The 24,199-nt window shown below is 39.4% G+C and overlaps 3 protein-coding genes and 1 pseudogene across 3 annotated transcripts; all 4 read right to left on the bottom strand.

Annotated features, from left to right (window-relative positions):
- Positions 1 to 80: 80 nt before the first annotated feature.
- LOC144656128 (discoidin domain-containing receptor 2-like) lies at positions 81 to 6,570 on the bottom strand. The gene is made up of 6 exons (XM_078516358.1): positions 6,451 to 6,570; positions 6,205 to 6,356; positions 3,855 to 3,906; positions 2,781 to 3,085; positions 1,328 to 1,472; positions 81 to 666 (listed from the first exon to the last, which is right to left on the bottom strand). Exons 1-6 carry the CDS (start codon positions 6,503 to 6,505, stop codon positions 653 to 655), a joined length of 723 nt encoding a protein of 240 aa, XP_078372484.1. The 5' UTR covers positions 6,506 to 6,570; the 3' UTR covers positions 81 to 652.
- A 2,004-nt stretch (positions 6,571 to 8,574) lies between these two features.
- On the bottom strand, positions 8,575 to 10,102 carry LOC144655976 (uncharacterized; annotated as a pseudogene).
- Positions 10,103 to 10,186: 84 nt separating this feature from the next.
- Positions 10,187 to 14,680, bottom strand: LOC144656866 (discoidin domain-containing receptor 2-like). Its single transcript, XM_078517111.1, has 7 exons — positions 14,532 to 14,680; positions 14,277 to 14,434; positions 13,767 to 13,818; positions 12,859 to 13,190; positions 12,233 to 12,374; positions 11,572 to 11,730; positions 10,187 to 10,352 (listed from the first exon to the last, which is right to left on the bottom strand). The coding sequence occupies exons 1-7, from the start codon at positions 14,578 to 14,580 to the stop codon at positions 10,339 to 10,341; spliced, it is 906 nt and encodes a 301-aa protein (XP_078373237.1). The 5' UTR covers positions 14,581 to 14,680; the 3' UTR covers positions 10,187 to 10,338.
- Positions 14,681 to 17,198: 2,518 nt separating this feature from the next.
- Positions 17,199 to 23,834, bottom strand: LOC144656956 (uncharacterized). The gene is made up of 9 exons (XM_078517217.1): positions 23,776 to 23,834; positions 23,027 to 23,093; positions 21,725 to 21,876; positions 21,374 to 21,425; positions 20,153 to 20,337; positions 19,505 to 19,651; positions 18,889 to 19,030; positions 18,263 to 18,418; positions 17,199 to 17,503 (listed from the first exon to the last, which is right to left on the bottom strand). The coding sequence occupies exons 2-9, from the start codon at positions 23,079 to 23,081 to the stop codon at positions 17,427 to 17,429; spliced, it is 966 nt and encodes a 321-aa protein (XP_078373343.1). The 5' UTR covers positions 23,082 to 23,093; positions 23,776 to 23,834; the 3' UTR covers positions 17,199 to 17,426.
- Positions 23,835 to 24,199: the final 365 nt, after the last annotated feature.

The raw sequence follows: 24,199 nt of genomic DNA, 5'->3' as shown, positions 1-24,199 counted from the left end.
CTTGGAGAAAATGAGCCCGCGCTCCTCCCGAACGCAGACGGGACTCGAGATAGCGGCGGAAATCGAGCCGGGTAATAAGACTTCCGGTATTCTCACTGAATAATTAATTAACGCATTGTGGAACAGCCAGTTGAATACTCCGCGTAAAGAGACCACGTGGCTTTGATTTCACTGTGTCACAACGCCGACCTCCGAGACGACTGATAAAAGTTTGCCCCACCCTCGTCCCCTGGTTTTGGTTGTTAACGTACTCATATCCCGAGATCTGTTTACTCTGTTCCAGTTAAAAAAAGGTGCATTACATACAAAGACGATTACAGAAAATGAAAATTGAAGGTAGAAAAAGGTTAATTACAGTGGAAAGGGGCTCTTTCTAAAAAGGAAAAAATAACAGAGTAGGTTACCCGGTGGTGCAAATCAAATGATGATTAAGTTTGGTTTTACCTCCTGATTGGCTAAGAAGACAGCACCAATAGCAATCAAGTTGACAGAAACAACAGAGCCAACAAAACCTGCATTTAACAGTTTCTTTATTGTCTATGACGAATCACCTTACATTGAAAATCAGTAGTTTTTCCTTCACCGACCAAATATCCATCCATACATTGCTTTTCACTTTTTAAGTTTCCGTTTAGGTTTTTCGGGGACCCATTTATTGCTCGCTCCCTATCAAGAAAAATGAAACTTATGTAAGTATTTTGTTTGTTTGTTTGATTACCGTAATTTTTTTAGAGGAGTGGGTGGCGTAGTGGTGCAATGATTGGCACACTCAGACTCAGACTCCGGATAGAGCGGTCCGGGTTCGAACCCAGGCCGTTGCGTTCTTGGGCAAGACACTTCACTTTCATAGTGCATCTATACCCAGGCGTATAAATGGGTACCGGCGAAATTAAATGTTGGGAGGTAACCCTGCGATAGAAAAGCATCCCACCCAGGGAAGGGGGAGGGGGAGATGTACTCCTAGTCTCTAAATGCTACGGAAACCGGGATAAGCTCCTGTGGTATGGTTAACTTTGGCCTGATGAAATCTTTATTACCTAACTAAACCTTCTCAAAGTGTGACAATTATAATGGTATGTTTATGTAAGCGGTGGTTTTTATTCTGAATGTAAACTGTATGAAACAGCAACATCAGCAACGGCAGGGAATGAGATGAAATCAAATCCTTCAATAGCACGGACAACTTAGAAACGGAAGTCGCATTTGTTGTTCTGCCCAAAACCAGTCAATTCTCTGGTTAACTGACAAACCAGGCGATTACAGGGATTCAAGCGAAATCAATGTCAATATTTTTACTAAGGGAGGAGAGGGTGAGTTGATTTCTTACCGATAGCATTTCCGTACACCTCTACCCTCATACACGGTTTGTTGTTCCATTCCCGTGGAACGAAACGGATGAAACGAGCGGTGATTGGTTTGTATAAGTTGTGTTTGAGCAAATCACTGGCATCTGTGTTGCCGGAGATGGTATTCTGCAAAACAAAATCATTAACAAATCGACCACATTTTTCATGGTCTACACTCTTATAGACCACATAAATGACGTCAGAAAATGTTCAAATCTCAAGTGGAACCACGAGCCGTAGGCGAGTGGTTTCACTGCAAAGTTTTGGACATTTTATGGCGTCATTTCTATGGTCTATAAGAGTGTAGACCATGGAAAAATGTGGTCGATTTGTTTTATACCATAACAAACTCGTGCAAGTATTTAAGTTTATCCAAAGCGATGCCTGACCGTGAAGAAACTTTGCCGGGAGGACGTAAAGTTTCCCGATACGTAAAAACGACAATGATACAAAAGAAGATGAACAAGAATTCAAAGGATAACAATTTTAATTACCTTTTATCCTCTCGTTGAGTGTGTCCAGCGCTAGAAGCGAGCAAGATGATTTTTCTTTCTCAAGATCTTGTCAGCGCTTCGTTCAGACTGAACTACGACAGTTCGCTGAATCCGCTGCCGGTTCGCTAGCACCGTTCTTCTCAGTTAGACAAAAAACTCAAAAGCCTGGAAATTATTTTGTCGACAGATCACCGGAGTGGAAGTCCAAGCCTGCTTTCCGAAAATAAATGCGTACTTGATTCAAACAAAACAAGATGAAATTCGCTTTATTTCATGGAGACCAAACTTACAAATTTCAAGCCCGCGCGTGTGCGTGGCGTAATCTGACGTCACTTTCATGGTCTATACTCTCATCGACTATAACGACCATAACTTTGGACCAATCAGCGCGCGAGAATTCTCTCGGTTATGGTATAATGTCCATTAGTAACAGTACAACACTGAACCTCTATTTGTACTCAAATAACTCGAGTACGGAATACCGCGCACAGACCCATAATATCTCTCTTTTTTTTTGTAAACAGTGCTTGGTAGGGAACATTCATGGAAAGTTTCAAAAAAATATTTCGTCAACATATATTTCTGAGTAATCAGCTTAAGGCGGGTTTTACCTGAAGGCCTTTTTTCATGTTTTTTTCCAACGCTAATATGAGTTTAACGGAAATAACGATCGCTTCACCCATCTCATATATCTATATTTTGCGTTGTGAATTTTTGGGTGATTTGGGGGTATTTTGGGGAGGCCGGAGTTAGTTTTTTTCTCAAAGGATAAGTAAAATTTAGAGAAATAAAGAATATTGGAGAATTAATGTTAAACATTGGTAGACAGTCCCATAACAAACTGGATTATCAACTTTCTTCTTTCTTAAATCCCTTCTTTAAACCTCTTAATATTTCATTCAAATTCTGGTAAAACCCCACCTTTATAATATATACGTACCACAACAGCTTTGAAGTTTTGTCCGTCCACAGAGTACTGAATCCGATATTTCGTTACCCAGCTGGAAGAATCGACGGGCGAACCCTGAGCAGCAAAAGCGCAGACGCTGTATGTGGAAGGAAACTCGATTTGAAGAAAACTCTTTTTGTGCCCTTTCTCAGAAGTGTTAGCACACCATGCACCGTCCTTGTTACCAAGGCGACCGGCTTCAGGTTTAAAGGGATCCTGCCATGACGAAGCTGTAATGCTCTCATCCGGGATAGTTCCATTCTCCATCCCGATTGGGTTACCGCGGCATTGGATTTCTGGAAACAAATAAAATGAGCATGCGCACATGAACATAACAGTTAACCCTTAAGTCCAAATTATTCCGGAGGAATGGCCATTCAACCACTTATGACGTCACCAATTTACACGTCAGCAGATTTTTGTGATGTGCAACTTAAAGAGTTTGGATAGATCTTACCACAGGATTACATTCCGACAGAGCTAATCGAAAAAATCGTGATCAGTTTTTGGTGTAATATTGGTGCTAAAACAGGTCAATATACCCGTACTTGATCATGGTCTCCTTTCCAGGGTTTTCCATTGATTAAGATCAAAACTTTTCGGGCCAGTAGAAGGGGTGCACAGAGTAAAAGATAGAGAGAATAAGAAAGCAGAAAATACGAAAAGGAAAGGAGCAAGAAAAAAAATGGGAACGGTTCAGCAAATTTTCAGTCCAAATTTTGGCTTATGCGCATGCGCCAAGTAAAATGTTGTACATTTTTACATGGAAATTGCATCAAAAACTACTGCAGTGTCAGAAAGTGAATTTCTAGCAAAGTTTAGAGAAATTTAGGACCGTAGAGCCAAGAAAATCGATTAACGGTTAAAAAACCCTGTTTTTTGACCCGGCGTTTAATCGAGAAAATACGGTATACACCTTATTCGATAGTTTAACATATAATACGCCCGGAGGTTTTGCAAGTTACGTAGTATTTTGGGGCGAGGAAGAATACGAGCAATGAGCAAAATGTCCGCTCGTATTATATGAGAACAGACATCCTTCTGGTGTACTAAGAGTTTCCTCACCTTTACACTGGAGATGAGTCTTATTACAGCGCCAAGTGTTCCAATATTCATACTACAAACAAAGATAGAAATAAATTGATTAAGAATTATCCTGGGAAGTCGCGCGCAGGCCGTAGGCCGAGTTGGCTAAAAAGAGACGTTCCACAAGATTGAGTTTTATTTCTCAACAAAATTGTCAACGAAAAATATTTCATGTGGTTATGCAGCGCTTTGCAAGACTTCGAACGAATCTTATCAGTTATGTACGAAAGACTTATAGCAATGACTTTCTGGCCGCAGACTCGTCTCCAGTCGCTCCCGAGGCGGTTTTGACTAGAACGCATTGCATCAGTGATATCTTCAAGAAAACGAGTTGTAAGGTTGTATGGGGTGTTAATGAGACTACGTAATCTAATTCCATGGTCTGCAAAGTTACAGCTGTACAAATCTAGTATTTTGCCTCACCTTACATATTGTGATATTGTATGGCACTTTTTCAAATCATCCGATAAGAAGAAAATGGAGAGAGTTCAAGAGCGCGCACCCAGGGCAGTCTTTAAATCCCGATCGGAGACCTACGGTGAGCTATTGAAAAGAGCAGGTCCACCAAGTCTGAACCAAAGACGACTACAAAACATTGCCATTCTAATGTATAAAGTAAAACACGGACTTGTGCCCACTTATATAACAGAAATATTTAATACAGCCTCGAAACGATATAATCTGAGGAACGCTGATTTTAATATTCCACGTTTTCGCACAGTACATTATGGAAAACATTCTTTACCATATTTCGGGCCTTATCTATGGAACAAACTAGACTACAGTGATAGAGAGAAACCTTATGTCACGAGTTTTAAAAACAGTATTGGGAGAAAAGACCTCACACGTCTTTTACAAACTGAGTGTAAATGTGACATATGCAGCTAGCCGATATACATTTTTAAATTTTAAATTTTTAATTCTTAACTGCAATTTTTATCTTTTACCTACTTTTATTATAAAATTTTATATTCTATTGTCATTTATTTATTTATTCATTTATCTATTTATTTATCTATGTAGTACGGTTCTTTTTCTTCTTCTTAGAATGTAAGTGTAAATATTTTAACTTTAAATAGCTTAGATATAAAATAATGTAAATAGTGTCCACAATTAGTTTTTTTAAGCTAAATACCTCAGACACTTTTATTAAAGTATTTTATTCATTTCATTTCCTCGCCTCATTCCGCCCCAGTCTTTTATCGCTTTTGGGAACAAATAAGTAGGGACTGGGAGCGAGTCTGTTCTGGCCGTATGTGAGCATCGTGACAATTTGTTAATTAATAAATCGATATATCGAAAAGCAACGTGGTTGAGTGGTTTACTGGCACTATGTAATCCGGAGGTTCTGGGTTCAAGTCCTTTCTGATGCCACTTGCTGGATTTGATCAATATTTGTTTTCTTCGTTTCAGCTAACACTTAAAATTTTGGCCAATTGTCAGCTATCAGTGGAATGACCGAAAATGGCGCAGAGTGGACTATTGGTTCTGTCATTCGGTGTCTTGTTTGACTATAATTCTGCTTTGCACTCACATTACTTTAAGCGGGTAAAAATAACCCCGGCAACCATCAGAGCATAAAACGGAACTAAAAATGGGATTCTGAAATATACTATATTAAAATGTATCAGTTTTAAACTTTCAACGATGACTTACCTTAAGGTTACTATTGTTATAGCGGCTTCTAATTTTAGCAATCTTCGCGAGTTGGGCTAAAATCGCTAAATTAAGTACTCGCTAAAATTTGTCTCGGTCAAATTTAATACTCGTTAAGTTTAAGTACCTCCCACCCAAGAAGGAAACAAAATAAGCAGAGTCGACTTAAAAAACTATTTTGAAAATAGATGCCGGTAACTTTGTTCGTTCTGGCAATGCAAAAGCTCATTCAATTTCAAGTGAGTTTGTTCTTTTACTGAACATTTATTTCCATCTTAGCTATATGTTCATTAAAAACTGGTTTACACAATATCACTAACCTTTTAAATTTTTCAAAAAATCGCTAAATTAAATAGTCGCAAAATCTTGCTCTGAAAAAATCGTTAAAATTAGTAGCCGCTAAAAATAGTAACCTTACGGTAGCAGTCATAAACGTTTGGCGTTTATTATAAATTGTTTATCGTTTTTAGCCTTTTATATTTTAACAAATTTTCAGTGTCAAAGAAAAATTAGCTGATATACTTACATGCACCGAGACCAAAAGTGGCAAAGACAATTATTTTAGCAGTCCAGTTTTACTACATCTTATAAGAAAGCGCGCTAAAAGCCTTACTTCTATGGCTCGATAGAAACAAGGAAAATGTTTTTATATTTTTTAACAAGCTTTACCTACCGCCTGCTCTGAATAACCGAAACGTTCCGTAACTTCTTCGAAAACACAGCCTTCTGCGTAGCACTCCTCGTCTATACCTTCATAAACACGTTTGTAAAATGAAGATGCTTCGTTTTGGCTCAAGACCACATCATGGGCGCGGCGAGAAAAGCCTGTTATTTTGGCAAACAAGCTCTCAGTAAAACAGCTATATATTATCAAGGAAGAAACAAATGAACGAAATAATTTCTTGATTAGTAGACTTACTCAAAGAGATCGGAAACATGTTTACCAGCAGTATCGCGACCCAAATGGACAACATTTTCGATGTGTGATGTCAAAGAGTTTAGGCGCTTCAGGGTTTACTGTAAGCTCGCCTGAATGAACTCTCCAGGCGTGAACGCTTATAATGACCAAAGTAGCCTGAAAGCCCTTCTCTTTATTCTATGAAGAGCTTCCCTCGTCATCTGATTGGTTAACACCTGGCGTGTTCTGTAACCTTAGTCCACTTATCACGTGAGCATCAGGTCGATTGACAATACATTCCCATGCTCACGAATTTATTCTCATGGTCACGGCAGGTTCTGTCTTTTCTTGCCCTCGCGCGTTGTGTTTATTCCTCGTGCGTGGTAGGCTATGAGATTAAGTGCATATGCTTTTGATTTTCACATTTCACATCAAATTTGTATCGTTAGTCTCCTTTTCAACTGGTCAGAAACAGAGAGAAGTGAGGGCTCTGGAAAGGTTACTGGAATGAAGTCGTACTCGTACTCTATCCCGTTCTCGTACTTCGATCTGAAAGTCCCTTATCTCGCGAGGGCTAGTTCGTGTGCGCGCTCGCGGGACAATCTATGTAAATTATGCCGATCGGGAAAACATTCCTATGCTTAGGCATTTATTCACGTGGTAACGATAGGTTATGCCAATCCATTTTTGATATTCCATAGTTCCGTGCAAAGTTCCGTGCAAAGCAGGCGTATTTAGTGAGCATATTCGAACGCATTTTGACCGGGCGCCATCTTGGATTCTTACTCTGGAGGGTTTGGGGATAGGAGAAACGTGTCCTAGGGTAGTGGGAGTGAGGCTAAAAAGACAGTGAGGGGGATGGGGAGGGGAATTTTCTTCTTCCAGCCCCCACCCCCTCTCCCCTCTCGCTTTTCCTCGCTTCCAAACCTCTCTCTGCCCTCATCCAACATGGCGGCGAATCTACTCGATTGCGAACTAGTACTACGCGCGCCCACGGAAAACCCCTGCACTGCAGGGAGGGCTTTTTACGGTTCTGTCATTCGTTCTTGTTTAACTATATTTCTGCTTTGTATTCACATTACTTTGAGCGGGTAAAAATAACCCTGGACAACCGTCAGAGCGTAAAACGGAACTATAATATAGGATTCCGAAATGCAGTAAAACCCGCGAGTAAGAACCTAGCATTTAAGAACCTGTTAGGCTAAAATTTGCAAATTCGATACCATTTTTATAAGAACCTATTTAGCCTAAAATTTGAAAACAGGTTCCTATTTTCTAAAATTGATTAAATTTGTTTACTTTTGGGAAAAATATAATAAGGTCAACATCTTTGGAGATACGTAATTAACCTAGAAGCCTTATTAAGAAAAAAGGCCGAATACCACTAAAATCTCTATTAAACGACATTGAAATTTTTTCCTCAAAAATTAAGAACCTTTTAAGAACCTAATTAGCCTCAATCTGTGTTAATAACCATTTTTGTAAGAACCTGTTTAGGCTAATATGAAAAGCAATAGGTTATTACCCGCGGGTTTTTTTCTGTATACTTAATTAAAATGTATCAGTTTTGAACTTATTAAGGATGACTAAGCAGTCATAAACGTTCGGCGTTTTATTATAAATTGTTTATTGTTTTTAGCCTTTTATATTTTAACAAATTTCCATTGTCAAAGAAAAATTAACTGATCTACTTGCATGCACCAAGACTATTAGTGACACCAAGAATTATTTTAGCAGTTTGGTTTTATTACATTTTGTGGGAAAGTGCGCTAAAAGCCTTACTTCTATTTAACAATTCGACTACTCGCCCTCATTTTCTATGAGCGAATAGTCAACGAGGCGCACTCTAAAGGATCGCAGTCCAAAACCTACAATTTTATGTACTTTTAAGCCAAAAATCAAGAAAAATTAACCCTTTTAAGGGCGATGCGCTCGCGATCGTGTTCTATCAGCGAAAAGAAAACAGTGGGAGAACCAAACGGATTCGCGGCTTTTCAATAAAACCGGCTGAGTTTCTACTAAAACTCGACAGAAACACTCTAGTGTTTAAATACAAACAAGGAAAATGTTTTTCTTTTTCTTAAAAACGTCGGTCTTAGAAGACTTGAGAAGCGGGCTAGCCAGAGAGGGGTGAAATGACACACAGTCAGCCGTCAGGTCAAATTGGGGGCGAAACGTACCCCTGGATAAATAAATTTGCTACAGCGAAGAAAACAAATGAAAGCCAGTGTAAAGGCTGCCCAAATCATACCGAAATCCCGTTCCCTTAACCAGGAACGCAAAATGGGACGTATAGCGAGTAAAACCTCTGACGTGACCGGCTGGCGTAGGATACGGGTGTTACCCTGGAGGCGGAGAATACCGCGAAGGACTTTATGTAATAATAGTTTACCCTTTAGGGGGTCCTCATGCCCACGCAAAAAAAGGAAATTGGGTACTGCAGCCAAATAAAGTTTGATGGTACTGTGCTTAACTTTTCTGGCCAGGTAGGACATAAAATAGATAAGGGTCCCCTCTGAGGCTGGGAGAATATCCTGCCCCTTCACTAGAGATGAGTCTATTCATAAGGCAAAATTGTATGAATTGTTTCTCCCCTGTTGCGTACGTACGGTTAGTAGTCCATGCCAGGCCTCAGTTTGCATACATCAGGACTTCGTCTTTCAAAGGGTCATGAGCGAAGGCGGGATGGTGCAAGGGGTTTGTTCCGCTGTAGGAGCAGCTCATCATCATCATCAAAACCTTTATTTACAAACGATAGGGTTTAAAGCACAATGCTTGTGGGGTCGTGTATTATACTTAATATTACAAAATACTAATAAACTAATAGATTTCTAGCTGCCCGGAAACGAGAAACCTGAAAGTGTGAGAGCGCATCAGCAATCTCATTGGAAACCCCCGGGGCATGGCGGGCCCGGACAAAAACCCCAAAAAAAAAAAACCAGTTATGCTTCATAGATAAAAGGACAAGGAACCGTAAGAGATCCATAATGCGGGGAGCTTTGGAGCGACCTGAATTTAAGATCGCAACTACAGACTGGTTATCGCACCAAAACTGGATGCGCTTCCCAGAAAAATAAGGGAACCATATCGCACATGCTACAGTTATGGGGAAAAGTTCTTGCCATTCGATGCTTATTCCCCTGTCTTTGTTAAGTTGCATGTGGGGAGGCCATCTGCCCTGGAACCATTTCCCTTTAAAATATCCCCCAAAACCAATTGTACCGAAAGCATCAGTATACAAATCCATGTCCAGGGATGGGGTGATGGTGGAGTCTAGGAAGAAGCAACGCCCATTCCACCCTGCAAGGAAGGCTTTCCACATGGGTCATATTAAGGTCCTTGAAAAAACTCTTTGTTTAGACGGATATGGTGGAAACGGTTACGTATCCCCCTAGTAAGATCAATCATCCGTTGTAAAAATGGTCTTCCCGGGAGCACTGCTTTGCTGGCGAATTGAAGGGTACCAATGAGCGACTGAAGCTCAAGTAAGCGCACTGAACGGCGCTTTGCAAAGGAATTTAATAGTTCTCGGGTACGGAGATGTTTGTCCTCGGGGAGCCGGGCTTCCATACGTGTGCTATCTAGTTCAATACCCATGAATTCTAATACTTGGGAGGGGCCCAGGGTCTTGGACGACACAACAGGGGCATTAACAGACAAGAAAAGGCGTAGCAAAGTACTAAAGCTGGACAAACATTGCATGATTCCCGTCCGGGATTCAGATTTTTTCTTTATGACAACACAAGTTACATCTTTCTTTGATTTCTCAACTTTTTTTATTGTTCAAGGAGCCAACTACACTGGACGTCAGTGTTTGTTCCTCCAAAGTGTTACACAGTTAAGTTGCCCATACACTGCTTCTTACTACTTCTGGGTCAGTTCCTCTACTAAAGGTTCTGATGACTCCATTTATTGCTTGCTTTCTAAAGAAAAAGAAGAAAAACGTAACGGAGACTGTTAAGATTAAATTACAGCAAAACTAGGGCAATATTAAATGTTGCAGATATTTGATTTCCTTTAAAAAACCTGCAAAGTGTTTCCGCAAGAAAATGTTGCTTTGAAAATGTTCCAGCGCGCCATGTTACAAGAGGCAATTTTTAAAGGTTGGTTCTTGCTTGCATAAACACGAGCATACGCATTTTCCCTAGCTAGTACAGTCGATTACAAATATCCTTTGTTGATGACGGTTTCTCGTCACCTGTCTGCAGAATCGAATGCCGATTGCAAAAAAATCGACAGAATTATCCACCCTTGTGGGATCACTACCTTATCGTGGCGGGGTGATTTGCGTGTCCCCAGCGACCCAGAGAGCTATGCCGGCTTGGCTGGAGTCTTGTACTCCTGGTAGGGCCACCCATGCCGGATAGGTCAAAGGGCAGGGGCCTGACAAATCGTGATCCCCTAGCCCTCCAGGTTGGGGGTTAGGCACACAGTTCTGTAAGAAAGACTGTCACAGAAACAACAACAGAGGCCGACTGGTCCCCAGTCGTCTCTCAGTCTCGCCTATTAATATTAACGTGAGAAGCGCGGGGAGCCCTCCCCGAGGGGTGATTCCCTCCGTTTTCAGTTTGACCCAGTTTCCCTGGACACAGGAGAGACAACACAGGAGAGACAGAACAGACGACTGGGGACGAGTCAGCAACAGAGGATACAACCACATCGGTGTGCCGTGGCCCTTCGGAGTCACCTCAAATGACATGGATGAATGGCAGTGGTGAAATCCCCAAGGAAGACACTGACAGGATTACGAAAGTCCTAGACACCAAGACTAAGACCAGAATAGGTTTCGAACCCTGTATGAAACGGGAACTGACTGGCACAAGTTACAGACACAAGCGTGGCAGGCTCAAGAATACATGGCGATGAACAGCTGAGGCAGAATTGAAGGGCTTAAACCAAAGCTGGAACATCATCCAACAGCTGGCCAAAGACAGACAGCGGTGGAAGAACTTTGTTACTGCCCTTCCTGCCAGTGGGCACAATGGGCAGTGAGTGATCGAAAGTGTGTCTGTAGAACAGAGTGTTAAAATTACACTGGAAAAAATAACCTTATTTGCACTCGTGGGGATTTCTCACATAGATATTGATACAGTTTATTAAATTTATGTTATATAATTATATGGAAAAGAAAACGGTACTTACTTGGAAGACAGTTTTCCCATTCGCCATCCTTGTCAAAATCTGAAGTTGTAGCACACCAAGGCATCCATACCCAATCTATGATGCACTTGTAATGTTTCTTTCCTTTGAACGTGAAAGGAAACACGCAGCATTTTTCATTCTTTGTTTTCCAAGGACAAGCTGCAAAACACGAAATAAAGTGGACACAATAAACACAATGAATTTCTATTTTTGGGCCATCGTTTGGCAGTCACGTACAATCATACAATAGTTATGCTTAAATTTTACCCTACTTGATGGTCGACAATAAATAAATAGCTCCACACAAAAACATTTTATTACTCTGTCCTTAAGGACTTACGGAATGAAGTTTAACCCGAGGGGAAAGGTACTCAGGTATATTTTGGGTGGGTATGTGCCGCCCGGGTCTCCAAAGTAGCACCCCGTTTTAGAAAGAATTTCCATTCAAATTGATACTCCTTTCTAGAAACAGGCCTGATTTTTTAACACCCCGTTTTGACTGCTGATAATATCATGCCTTCGAAATATCATACCCCGTTCTAGGAATGACCTCTAAAATGGGTACCCCGTTCTAGATCGGGAGCCCAAAGTCACGACCCCGTTGGGCTGCACACACCCGTATAGCCATTTTGGGGGAGTACCCCAGGAGTTTTAACCTTACCAATGGCAGTTCCATACACCTCTACCCTCATACATGGTTTGTAATTCCATTCCACTGGAAGAAAACGAATGAAATGAGCTGTGATTGGTCGGTTTAAATCATTTTTTACCATTTCATTGGCGTTAGTGTTGCCAGTAAATTCCTGCAAAAAAAAACAGAAGTGCATTATCAGTACTACTGTATGAGGTGTATTATCAAAGCGATCTTTGGATGAAAATGTGTTTTTTTATATATAGCATTATTAAGCGTGAAAAGAAATGATGGTATGTGTGAGTGTCTTCGCGCTATATCTTTCAGCGCTACTTTCCACTACAAGCACCCCAGTCCGTGCTGTGCCCGAGGCTACTGTCTATTATGGCTATACGGGGAGCACCGTCTGAAAGGGGTACCTTTTCAATGGCTAGGGGTTCACAAACTGAAGCATAGATAAGGGTAGAACAAACTATCATGTATATAGACAACATATTCAGTGTCCCTGTCGGTTGGTATGTGAACGGGGTGCCATTAAGTTTCCTTTCTTTTAAAAATGATATATAAAAGGATCAGCATTTGGACCTCGGGGCGAGACCTCACCGAATAAAACTTTATTGAGTACCCCCCCCGGATATCATGGAACATCCGTCTACCTTAACAGTTCCGTTCTCGGTGTACAGCGTGAAATTCTCGCCGTCCATGGAGTACTGAATGCGGTATTTCTTCACCCAGTCGGTATTGTAGAGAGGTGAACCCTGAGTAGCTACAGCGCAGATGTTGTACCTAGCCGGAAACTCCACTTGAAGAAAATACTCCTTGTCCACCTCCCCTATGGTGTTAGGACACCACACACCGTCATCTTTGTTAAGGCGACCCGCCTCAGGTCGGAACGCATGGAATGGCTCTTGCCATGACGACGCGGCGATGTTTTCATCCGGGATCTTTCCGTTCTCCATTCCGATTGGATAACCGCGGCATGCGAGGTCTAGGTAAGAGGTAAAAATAAATTAGCCGGTACAAGGTTTTCTTTATTTACAATGGGGAGAAAAAGATGGAAATCATGATTTCACAACAAAGGTGCTAAAAGAAGGGCCGAAAACGTATTTACGCACAAGAACATTAACTGTATTACACTATTACATAAATAATAATTTCAGAGAGCAGTTAAATCAAAGACATTAGCGATATCGTGAACACTGCCTGTGTCGAGTGGACGTTTATCTGCGATTGAAAACTAAGCTCAAATAAAATGTATGTAAAACTCTTGTCAATATGAACACCTCAAAATACACAAGTAACTCCTTGCTGTGTCGCGCTCCCAAGCCAAGGTAAAATAAAAACCAGCAAAAGACGGGAACTTTCCCCCTCTTATTTTACGCTGAAAAACATAAACTTGCTGTATATGTCAAGTAATAATTTGCTGCCTGTCTATTTCCATGAAGTTCTTGTGACATGATTGGATATGCTCCGGTCTCAACCAATATAAAATGCAATAATAAGTAAACAGAATAAGATTAAACTTCGTTATTCCAAACTGTTGTTCATGAAAAAAGCTATTTACCTTTGCAGCGCTGTTTTGATGTATTGCAGTGGTATTTATTCCAGTATTCATACTGCGAACAAAATATAAATTTTACTTAAAATAAACTAAATTATTATATTCCAATTCCGTTTTGTTCAGTCAGAAATAGACAAAACAAAATACAGAGGGGGTTCAGTACTGTAGTTCACCTCCTAAATTGCTTCGATTTACACTTCACACAGTTCTGCCATGCAATCATTCGATTCTTGGCTGTTTTTAATTCATAAAAGTTACTTTGATAAATAAACAAAAGTAAACCTGAGCAATACAGTAATTACTAAGTAATGTATTCAAATACATAACATTATTCATTTAACCCTTACGCGCAAAGGGCAGAAATTGTAATTATAAGCGCGAAAAGTAAGAATATCATTTATCCTGCCAATAATGCATTCTAGTAATAAATAATTGAATATCCTAATGGTGGGCTATTTCTGTAATTTTTTTCTAGGCGTTTATATTTTGATTCAAATTGTAAGCTATACCAACCGATTGTTCCGAATGCCCAAACTTTTCCACCACCTCCTCAAAATTACAAGACTCCTCTCCATAGCATTCCTCGTCTATGTTATCATCAATAAAGCGTTTGTGAAAAGACAAAGCCTCCTTCTTGCTCAAGACCACATCTTGGGCGCGGCGAGAGAGACCTATGTTTTGGCAAACAAGCTTAGAACTAAGGTATAATAAAAAATGTGTTTTGACGACATGAAGATTAAAATTACAAGCATTAAGTCGACTTACTACTTGAAGGTAAAGTTGTTGCCAGCAGTAAAGCGACCCACAAGAACAGCATTTTCGATGTAAAAATGTTGTGTAAGGGTTTTACTCTCTTTAGAGCCTGATTTCAGCTTTTGGCGCTTATTCTAAGTTTAACTGACAAAACTTTTTACGACCAATTAACTTCAAATGAAATGTCAATCAAGTGTTTTTTGATCCGTCACACAGGCTGAATACAAACACAGCTAGTTTAATAATAAGCTGAATTTCCTTCTGAAAGTTCAACATTTATTGAATGGAACCACAAATTTTCGTAAACGTTAACAATAGGTGCATGGAAAAATTGCGAAACACAAAAAAAATCAGACAATATAATTTACTTTGTATTTTATATCGGATGCAAAGTTCATGCTTTGTTGTTTACCCAACATGTAAAAACCATTGTTTGAGTAAACTATCAGAAAAATAATTGAACTGTAATATAAACTGAATGAATCTATTAAACTTTTCGCCTCCAAATTGAGAGGAAGAAAAAATCTACATGCCTAATTAAGGAGGCATATACATGTAGAATAAGATGCAAAAAGACTAGCAGTATCGTAATGATTTACAAGGGGTAGGGGCGAAAAATCGTTTTCTACAAGCCTTTTAAATAATAACGAGAGAATGTATGGCACGTGGCTTAAGAAAGAGCTCCTTAAATTCCTATTCTCACCGTCAAACCCTTTGGTTTCCCGCGATCAGGACGTTTCGCTACCACGCTTTAATATGAACAACAAATACGCTTGGAAATTTTGTGTTCATTTCATTAAAATCATCTCAGCGTAACAGTGGAGAAATAACAACTATATATTTGGATCTTGGTTAAAGGGAAATCAAAAAAAAGCTCGCATGGCGTTTTTTTGTCAACAACATGGTCTCTTTTTTGTATAGCCCCCAATCTACAAGACGTAAAAACTGAGAAACAAAATTCAGACTTTCTTGTTGTTTATTAGAGCAGTCCAGATCTTGATGTCTAACTTAACATTCCTAGACCTTTAAGTTTTGTTCACGAGGCTCATCAGATAGGCGATGTTATGGACACCACCTCCCCCTAAACTAGGTGGGTCCTCTGCAGGTACACGTGTTATAATTATGGGTTAGAGACTGTTGTGAGTGTTTTGTTGACAAATACACGCACGCGCTGGCCGCACAATGAACGAGAAATTTTCAATACTGCACGAGGCGTAGCCGAGTGCAGTATTGAAAATTTTGAGTTCATTGTGAGGCCAGCAAGTGCGTGTATTTGTCAACAAAACACGAACGAACAGACTCTAACCCTTTTAATATACAATCTGAGTACACTGCATCGAACTGCAAGCGATCATCGACTTAACGAACTTCAAACAACAAACTTAATGTTTAAAAATAAGAAGTGTAGTAGTACATAATTACACGGGATTACATCAATAATATAAAAATCACAAATTAGCCGTACAGAAATAAAACTTAAAATGGTTCATAAAATCGTTCATCAGCTGTGGTCGTTCATAAATACAGTCAGCGAGAAGCTTGTTCAATGCAAGTCGATGGCTTTCACAATCAAGCAACTACAAGCAAGTCAATCGCACACAAAAATGTATTTATTGAGCTGCAGTTTACCTTTGAACATGAAAGCGCTTCAAGTTGTTATCCTCTTCGATTTTGTTTGGTATTGGATCGTTGATAATTTGAGGAATATACTTTTCTTCCACTTCTACAAGCTTTGAAGCTGAAGACACCTTCAATAATGCACGATTTTCGTGCATTATTGTCAATACTGCACTGTCTGAGTTTGCTGACGACAGGTAAAGCAAAATCACGTGATCTATTTTAACCAATTGCGCGCGTGGATTTTGGACAGTGAACGAAGATTGTATATTAACCACTTTTAATATACAATCTTCGTTCACTGTCCAAAATCCGCGCGCGCCATTGGTTAAAATAGATCACGTGATTTTGCTTTACCTGTCGTCAGCAAACTCCGACAGTGCAGTATTGACAATAATGCACAAAATCGTGCATTATTGAGTGTCTTCAGCTTCAAGGCTTGTAGAAGTGGAAGAAAAATATATTTCTCAAATAATAACGATCATACAAAAAAATCGAAGAGGAAACAACTTGAGCGCTTTCATGTTCAAAGGTAAACTTCAGCTCAATAAATTCATTTTTGTGTGCGATGACTTGCTTGTTGCTTGATTGTGAAAGCCATCGACTTGCTTTGAACAAGCTTCTCGCTGACTGTATTTATGAACAGCCACAGCTGATGAACGATTTTATGAACCATTTTAAACTTTATTTCTGTACGGCTTATTTGTGATTTTTATATTATTGATCTAATCCTGTGTAATTATGTACTACACTTCTTACTTTTAAAATTATTGTTTGAAGTTCGTTAATCGCTTGCAGTGTACTCAGATTGTATATTAAAAGGGTTAGAGTCTGTCCGTTCGTGTTTTGTTGACAAATACACGCACTTGCTGGCCTCACAATGAACTCGAAATTTTCAATACTGCACTCGGCTACGCCTCGTGCAGTATTGAAAATTTCTCGTTCATTGTGCGGCAACAACAACAAAACACTCACAACAGTCTCTAACCCATAACTCTGATAGGTTTTTCTTCGGCTCATTATTGTACGGTTTGAGAGGGGATGGGGGCAAAACAGGACGAAATAAATTGTTAACGAGTCAGAAAAGGCTTTATTTAAAGTTATCATTACGTACGTAATCAGTTCTTGAATACAAACGTGTTTATTTCGTGTTTTCTGTATGTTGAATCCTAGTGAATTAGTTTAAGTATTACTGATCAAAGATCATTTAACAGACACACATAGTTTAAGAAAAACTACAAAGTTGTTTTTCTTTTTATTTCGTGCTGTACGTCTAGGGAGACAGTCGATGCGCTACTTTTTTGAGCTGTAGACGTTTTTCCTTGCCTTTTTTTCCTTTTTTCCTTCACGTTTTCCCTTCACGTCTTCGTCTGTTGGGAGAAAGTAATTGTAGTTAATTACGGTCAAATCTCCTCATGATGACGCCCACAGTCACATAAAAATATATAATAACAAAATTAATCAGAACATTAAAAAGAGAGCTCCCCTCCAAGGCAGTCAGCCGTAAGAGCTCTTTGATCCGTGTAGATTGTAGAGGCGAGGCGAATAAAGGCGAGATTGGCAGTAGGCCTTTGAATTTATGCCCCTGTTTCCCTGGTGCACTTAGCCCTTCATAAGAAAATGTCTGTTTCATTTTGCTTCATAACTGAACATTCAAAACCGTTTTTCGTTGAAACGGTTTTGCACCAACATTCCTATACTGTCCTTGTTTCCCTGATATTGATCTAAACAAACATGTGACTTCAGCGATAGTTTAACAATATGCGCCAACACAGTAAGCGGATACTAAAAGCGCGTTTGCACGACAGAGAAATTTTGGTACGGACCTGTTTAAATATCGGTCCGGACCTGAACAATTTTGTAGAGAAACAGTTAACTAAAACGGGTCCATAGGCGCCTATGGCGCCGTTTAAGCGGTTTTAGAAAGCAATTACATGCGCATTTTTTGTTTCTAAAAAACATTCGTCAAGTTGGGGCGAGAAGAAGTAAACCGAGTGGCAAAATCGACGAGACAAAAGTTTACAAAAACGGGCGTTAACTTTCGACGAGTCGTCGTTGCCGCTCAGTTCACTTCGTGTCGACCCAGTTAACTGGGGTTCCTGAGGATGGAAGACAAACATAACACAAACCTAAGCACTTTCCCCACTCGTCATCTTTATCGTAGTTGTATGTTGTCGCACACCACTTCCTACCGAACGAGTATGAGGCACATGTAAAGTGTCTTTCTCCTTTGGCCAAGAATGGAAACACACAGCACTTGTTGTCTGTTGTCCTGACAGTGCAGTCTGAAACAAAAGGAAGAAATGTCATAATTACAGTAAAACAAAATTAAAAAAATTAAACGTAAACCTGTGTCATTTTCATGAAAGTTATTGTGGATGAGTCGTTCTGCGGAGTTCGTGCAGAGATTCTTTCTTAAGGTACTGTTAATTACGGTGGTTTTAGCTTTTTTGAGTCTCTAGATGAAATCCCAGTGTGACCATTCGAACGAAAGCTACTGAACAGTCTTATTGTTATTGTACTGTACAAGGTGGTTATAGCTTTTGAGCCTCGTCACTTTTGCACTACAGCTGCATCCAGCAACTTACTGAAACACAGATGTGAGCTATTGAGTGATCAATTTCCTAACTCTCGCTACTGGCATGATATACTATATCTATTGAAGGAGAAATAAATTGCTGGTCATACACTTTCTCATCTAAATAGTAAAGTGATAACAGATTTATAAGTATCACTCTACTTTGTATTGACTTACTGGCAGGTTTCCCATAAACCTCAACACGCATGCACGGCCAGCTGTTCCATTCTTTGGGGACAAACCGGACAAACAGGGCTAGAACCGGTTGATCCAGGTTAATTTTTAACATGTCCTTGGCGTTAGTGTTGCCGGGAAAAACCTGTTAGGTAATAAACAGATTAAAAACGTTATAGGTAACTATGCAGAGACGAAAATCGATCAACTTGAAGAATCAATAATCAAATTTTAAAATACAATTACAAACTACTGTAAAATTTGATCTAACTTTTCTTTCGATTAAAGGGCTTTTTTGATTATAAAAGAAAAAAGCGATTAGTTTCTAAACTGTTGTTTTGTCGGTTGATTTTCCACTTGAACTCGAGCAAGGTAAATTCACCGCCGCAGTCATATGGAAAGCTGACGTTTCGATCGTTAGTCTTTTGTCCGAGCAAAAAAAATGTAAACATATTTTAATTTCTTTGTAATTGTGTTCTTCTGTCTTATTGAAGCTTGCATCTGCTTCCACTCTTGAAACATTTTTTGGTCATCTATAAAACTGGATATGCAGTATGAACTTTTCCCATTCACCAACTCAAGGAAAACGAAAGTAACGAGAATTTATTGTTATATTTACCTTGTTTGTACCGTTTACTTTGTATGTTACCCAGTTCTTTCTGTCCAGTGATGTTTGAATCTCGTATTTCGTGACGTAATCTGTATCGTATTGAGAAGATCCCTGCGTGGCTACTGCGCAAACTCCAGTGCGCTGAGGAAGTTCAACCTAATAATAATAAGAACGAATGCGTCAGTTAACTTTATAACAACAAAACACAACCGCTAGCATCGTCATCGCCATTATTATCTTCATCATTATCGTCCTCCTCATCATCAATATCGTCATCATCATCATCATCATCATCATCTTTTACATGTCCTTATTTGTCGTCGTTTGATATCGTCGATCGACAAGGTAGCAGGGGTGGCACCATTGTGGGCGCTCGCCTCTCCCCAATATGGCCCGGGTTCGAATCCTAGACCCCGCGACATACCTGGGTTATCCTTGCGGGTCCTCCGTTTTTCCTACCTTAAAAACCACCTACACTTAATGACAAACTCTTGAGAGCCTTTACCTCTTACCAGTAGAAATAACTCATTTATTTTTATCGTCATTGCCATCATTAATCATCGTAATTAACATTATGATTACTAACAACAACAACAAAAACAACAACAAGGATTTCCTTTGCTGGGAAGCGTTCCTAACACATAGCTGTTTCCTAACCTGAAGATATGGATGTGGGTCTTTATCTAATCGGTTTGAACACCATGATCCTTTCTGATTGTTCAGTCGTCCCTGAGATGGAGCGAAATCCACATATGGTGAATACCAAGAAGATGCAAGAATTCCTCCACCGGATACTACAGACGGATCCTCCACTCCAAGGGAATTACCGCGACAAGCAACATCTGTGACAAAATTAGTTAAAGAAAACTCAAATGTCATTCAAAAAGAGACTTAACTTAGTCCTTATGCACCTAAAGTACTTTTAACGGCCGTGAATTCCTTGTAACGGGGTAAGAATCGCGAGAGAACTGGACGCCAGCGCAAAACAGGTGCGCGAGAGGATGGGAGGGGTGGATTTGCTCGCCCCACGCCCCAACCCGCTCGTGCTTCGAGCTCGCGTTTGTTAGCTCGAGTTCTTTGGCGTTGAATAATAGAGAGGCTGTGAATAGTCTTAATCAGAAGCATATCACATATGCTTCTGTCTTAATATGGTAGGTTAAAACTAATCCAACCCTTCGATAACAAAGTCCCCTATTTAACAAACGCTATTCTTAAGCCTGACCAAAGTTACTACAGTTAAAAGAAATTGCATTGGAACATAACTCCGGTATAACGAATGCACGGTTTAACGAAAATATTTTCCCAGTCCTTGGTATTTCGTTATATCGGTGTTTCACTGTATAAATGTAAAACCTTCTTTTCAAACATAAAGGCTGCTGGAAAATGAAAAGGATTTTTTGTTAGTTCAACTGATTCAAAACTTTGCCGACCGGTCAGGTAAGACATTTACAAATCTATGCTAAAATGGAAACCGTTAAAGATGATTTCCAGTCCGTACTGCGCAATGTTTGTGAATCTCACAAATAGAAGAATGTTTACTAGCAAAAGTAAGAATTCCGGGACAAAACTTACCTTTTTCTTCATTATTAACGCCAGATATACTTGCAAAACAATAATAACGAGTAAAAGAAGCTCGATGGTATTTCAAACGGACGTTTAAGCTCATCGTGATTCTTGAACGAAACGATCCGTAATGGCGAACTAAAAACTTCATGTACGCTATCACCGAAGTGTAACGTTTCAACGAATTCAAAAAAAAATGAAAACAAACCCTGAGTCTGCGCAGTACGGACTGGAAATCATCTTTAAGAAGGGCAGTGATATACGTTAAGCTTGTTATTATCCAGATTATAAAAATGTGTTTAAAACTAACAATACCTTTACAATCCTTTTTAAATTGCTTGCATTGGTAGGTGTTCCAGTATTCGTACTATCACGACACAAACAAACAAAAGACACGGTTAAATCCTTGAATAACAAGTAAGACAACATTGTAACTTCAAGAGTTTGATTTACTCTTTTTACTTCCTAGCTATCCCGGGGGGGACTCTCGTACGAAGGGAGAGGGGATACTTGTCAAAAAATTTACATTAAACCGCTAAATTAAAGAAGATTAATCTGGGCATGGGAAAACCGCTGGCTCAAATAACTTTGGAAAGAGGATAATGACTTTGAAGCTTCTTACTCTCAAGAAAGAAGCTTATTTTGAACATGAATAAGTCAACTTACCGACTTTTCCGACTGGCCATAGTGATTTACAACCTCGTTAAATGTACACCCCTCTTCATAACACTCATCGTCGATGTTATCCTTGAAAAGCCCAAAAAAGTTGAACGCGTCCTTCTTGTCCAGTGCGACCTCCTCACGAGGAAACATTCGGCCTGAATATAAGTAACAGGAAGATTATTTAGAGGTGATTTGCACTGCCGTTGGGTCAATAAACATAAACAACGAACACTTCTTAATTTGATTCTCTACTTCTTTTTTTTTTTTTCACAAAACCCCTTAAAATTATTATTATAAGCTCTCTTGAAATTTGAATTGTTTCCATTGCGAAGAACTTAACTTTAAAATTAGAATTATCGAAAATGCTTTTCTTCCATATGTGATCACCATGTCTAAAATTCACCTTCAATGGCCTTGGCTACAACAATGTTAGATCCAATAGTAAAATCACTGTTAAACGATGTTCAAAAGTTTGCCAGGTCACAGCTTAACACTCAAACTCTGATGTATCCTTTTAAAGTTATATTTAGTTTTCAGTCTATGGCTAGCATTAATGGCCAAATACTAGGGAGTTTGCTGTTTTATTGTTCAAACAGCTCTTTATTCGAGCTGTCATGTTCAAAGCTATTTACCTATATTTAAGAGCCAACTTCAGAAGAGGACCATTTTAATATGATGTAACGACATGTCACCAAAAGAAAGCGCGGGAAAGTCCAGTGAGTACTTTTGGCTCAGCACGTGATTAGTCAAAAATACAATTAACTTTGCTGTGATTGGTTAAGAATGTTGTAACACAGGGTGGAAAGGAATACTACGATAAAATTAACCTGCGATCAGGCGTTATTTTTCAGTCGCGGCGGATTTTTCTCCTTCCCTCCGCCGCGAAAAAAGAAAGCCTGATCGCAGGTTACGATAAAATCAAATATGATTGACACCGTTTGAAAAGTTATATTTTTGCATAAACGATGCGCGTTGAAGTTAATTGACTTAAACAAACGTTTTACATGATGAGATCAGACCACCAGTGGTAGCAAAACTAAATCCTAAATAAAAATCGGGGCCCGGTTATTCGAAAGCCGATTACCGCGCTAATTTCCGCGTTGTTTTGAATTATCAGTTTTTGTTTTAAAACTTAACATAATTAGATGATGTGCAAGCATAAGATAGAAAAAAAATGTTCGTTTCTGTTAAAATATATTTAAAGTTGTTTTATTTTGGCTTGACAGAAAATCGTGCTTCAACCAGCCATACGCTTTTTGTATAATTATGCTCCCTGCTGTCAGGCAACAAAAAGAATTAGCTTACCATGACTTGATCCTGACAATGCCAGTAGGACAGCAAATAACATTAACATCGTCATTTTACGGAGAGCCTGAAAAAATAAACAAACCACCATCAAGAATACTGATTACCTGCAACATAATTATTTTGAGCGCCAAGCCTAACAGCCCTAACTTCTAAATTATGAACCCATTTACTAAAGATCAGAAAAAATAAATGCATCTAAGCTACTAATTGACATTAAAAGCACTATCGCTTAACCATAACGAATGGAAAGAAAATTATGTTCCGAATGGTAGCTTCTTTTGTTTCTTAAATGCATTTACCATTGTTAGTTTTTGACTTTTGGACAATGGCGTCTTCTAAAAACAATATTAGCATTTATTTCAATGTTAACTCAGCCAACGGTTTTCTTTACAAAAAGGCGCCAAACGAAAAAGGCGGGAGGATTATGATTATTTTGTTCTTACTGTTGACGAGAGCAGAGAAAACGATATTCCTTTTATCGGTCGAACAGGACACAATTTAACACGGTTCGGATTCGTTTTTATATAAGTTTGGATGTACATAACGCACGTTTAGTTATTTTATTGCTGGGAAAATACGGAAAATATAAATGACCAGCGGGCAATACCTAGAGTGGTTAAAATAGCTTAAGCTTAAAAAATGTTTAAATAGTGCGAAAAAAGCATGATAATATATAAAAATTATAAGGTAAAACTCTATATCTTGAATGAGTAAAATGAATAACGAATTGTGTTGAATCTTCTTACCGTATTAATTGTTTTTTATAACTCACTCCACTCAGCGAAGATCGACTGCTCGCACGAAATGTAATTTGCACTCTGATATTTATCAATTAAAGAACATTATTTAATCAGCCTAATTGAGATACGTCCAACCATGAAAGCCGTTGTTTATTCAGCTAACAATAGTAACGTATTTGCATGATAATACAAGTCAAGATACTATGTATGAGTTCAACACGTAACCGCGGAAACGGTGACTTGTCCCCAGGTCTCCCTACTTGGTTGGAGCACGGAGCGCGTGGAATTATGGGCCTGTTGCATTCGCGATGTTGGAGTTTCGGCGCCTTGTCCCAAAACCCGGCCGTGCTCCCTGTCTCCCCTCTTTCACCGACGGTGACGGAAACAAGGTACGGGGAAACGTCTTCACGGAACTGTATACCTAGATAGG

The sequence above is a fragment of the Oculina patagonica genome, chromosome 6, assembly GCF_052425735.1.
Source record: "Oculina patagonica isolate OP01 chromosome 6, crgOcupat, whole genome shotgun sequence".
Taxonomy (NCBI): Eukaryota; Metazoa; Cnidaria; class Anthozoa; order Scleractinia; family Oculinidae; genus Oculina; species Oculina patagonica.
The sequence above is the reverse complement of the archived record's forward strand: the minus strand, read 5'-3'. Positions and strand labels throughout refer to the sequence as shown.

What these genes read in the sequence shown, in the direction of transcription:
- LOC144656956 (XM_078517217.1), bottom strand. Translation starts at nt 23,081, where the DNA reads ATGACGATGTTAATGTTATTTGCTGTCCTACTGGCATTGTCAGGATCA. An exon ending in ATTGTCAGGATCAAGTCATG is followed by an intron (nt 21,877 to 23,026) that starts GTAAGCTAATTC and finishes ACTTATATTCAG; the next exon opens with GCCGAATGTTTCCTCGTGAG. An exon ending in ATTTAAAAAGGATTGTAAAG is followed by an intron (nt 20,338 to 21,373) that starts GTATTGTTAGTT and finishes ATTTTGTCACAG; the next exon opens with ATGTTGCTTGTCGCGGTAAT.
- LOC144656128 (XM_078516358.1), bottom strand. Translation starts at nt 6,505, where the DNA reads ATGTTGTCCATTTGGGTCGCGATACTGCTGGTAAACATGTTTCCGATC. An exon ending in CATGTTTCCGATCTCTTTGA is followed by an intron (nt 6,357 to 6,450) that starts GTAAGTCTACTA and finishes CCAAAATAACAG; the next exon opens with GCTTTTCTCGCCGCGCCCAT. An exon ending in TCGGTTATTCAGAGCAGGCG is followed by an intron (nt 3,907 to 6,204) that starts GTAGGTAAAGCT and finishes CTTTGTTTGTAG; the next exon opens with TATGAATATTGGAACACTTG.
- LOC144656866 (XM_078517111.1), bottom strand. Translation starts at nt 14,580, where the DNA reads ATGCTGTTCTTGTGGGTCGCTTTACTGCTGGCAACAACTTTACCTTCA. An exon ending in TTGGGCATTCGGAACAATCG is followed by an intron (nt 13,819 to 14,276) that starts GTTGGTATAGCT and finishes TTTTGTTCGCAG; the next exon opens with TATGAATACTGGAATAAATA. An exon ending in CCGAGAACGGAACTGTTAAG is followed by an intron (nt 12,375 to 12,858) that starts GTAGACGGATGT and finishes TTTTTTTTGCAG; the next exon opens with GAATTTACTGGCAACACTAA.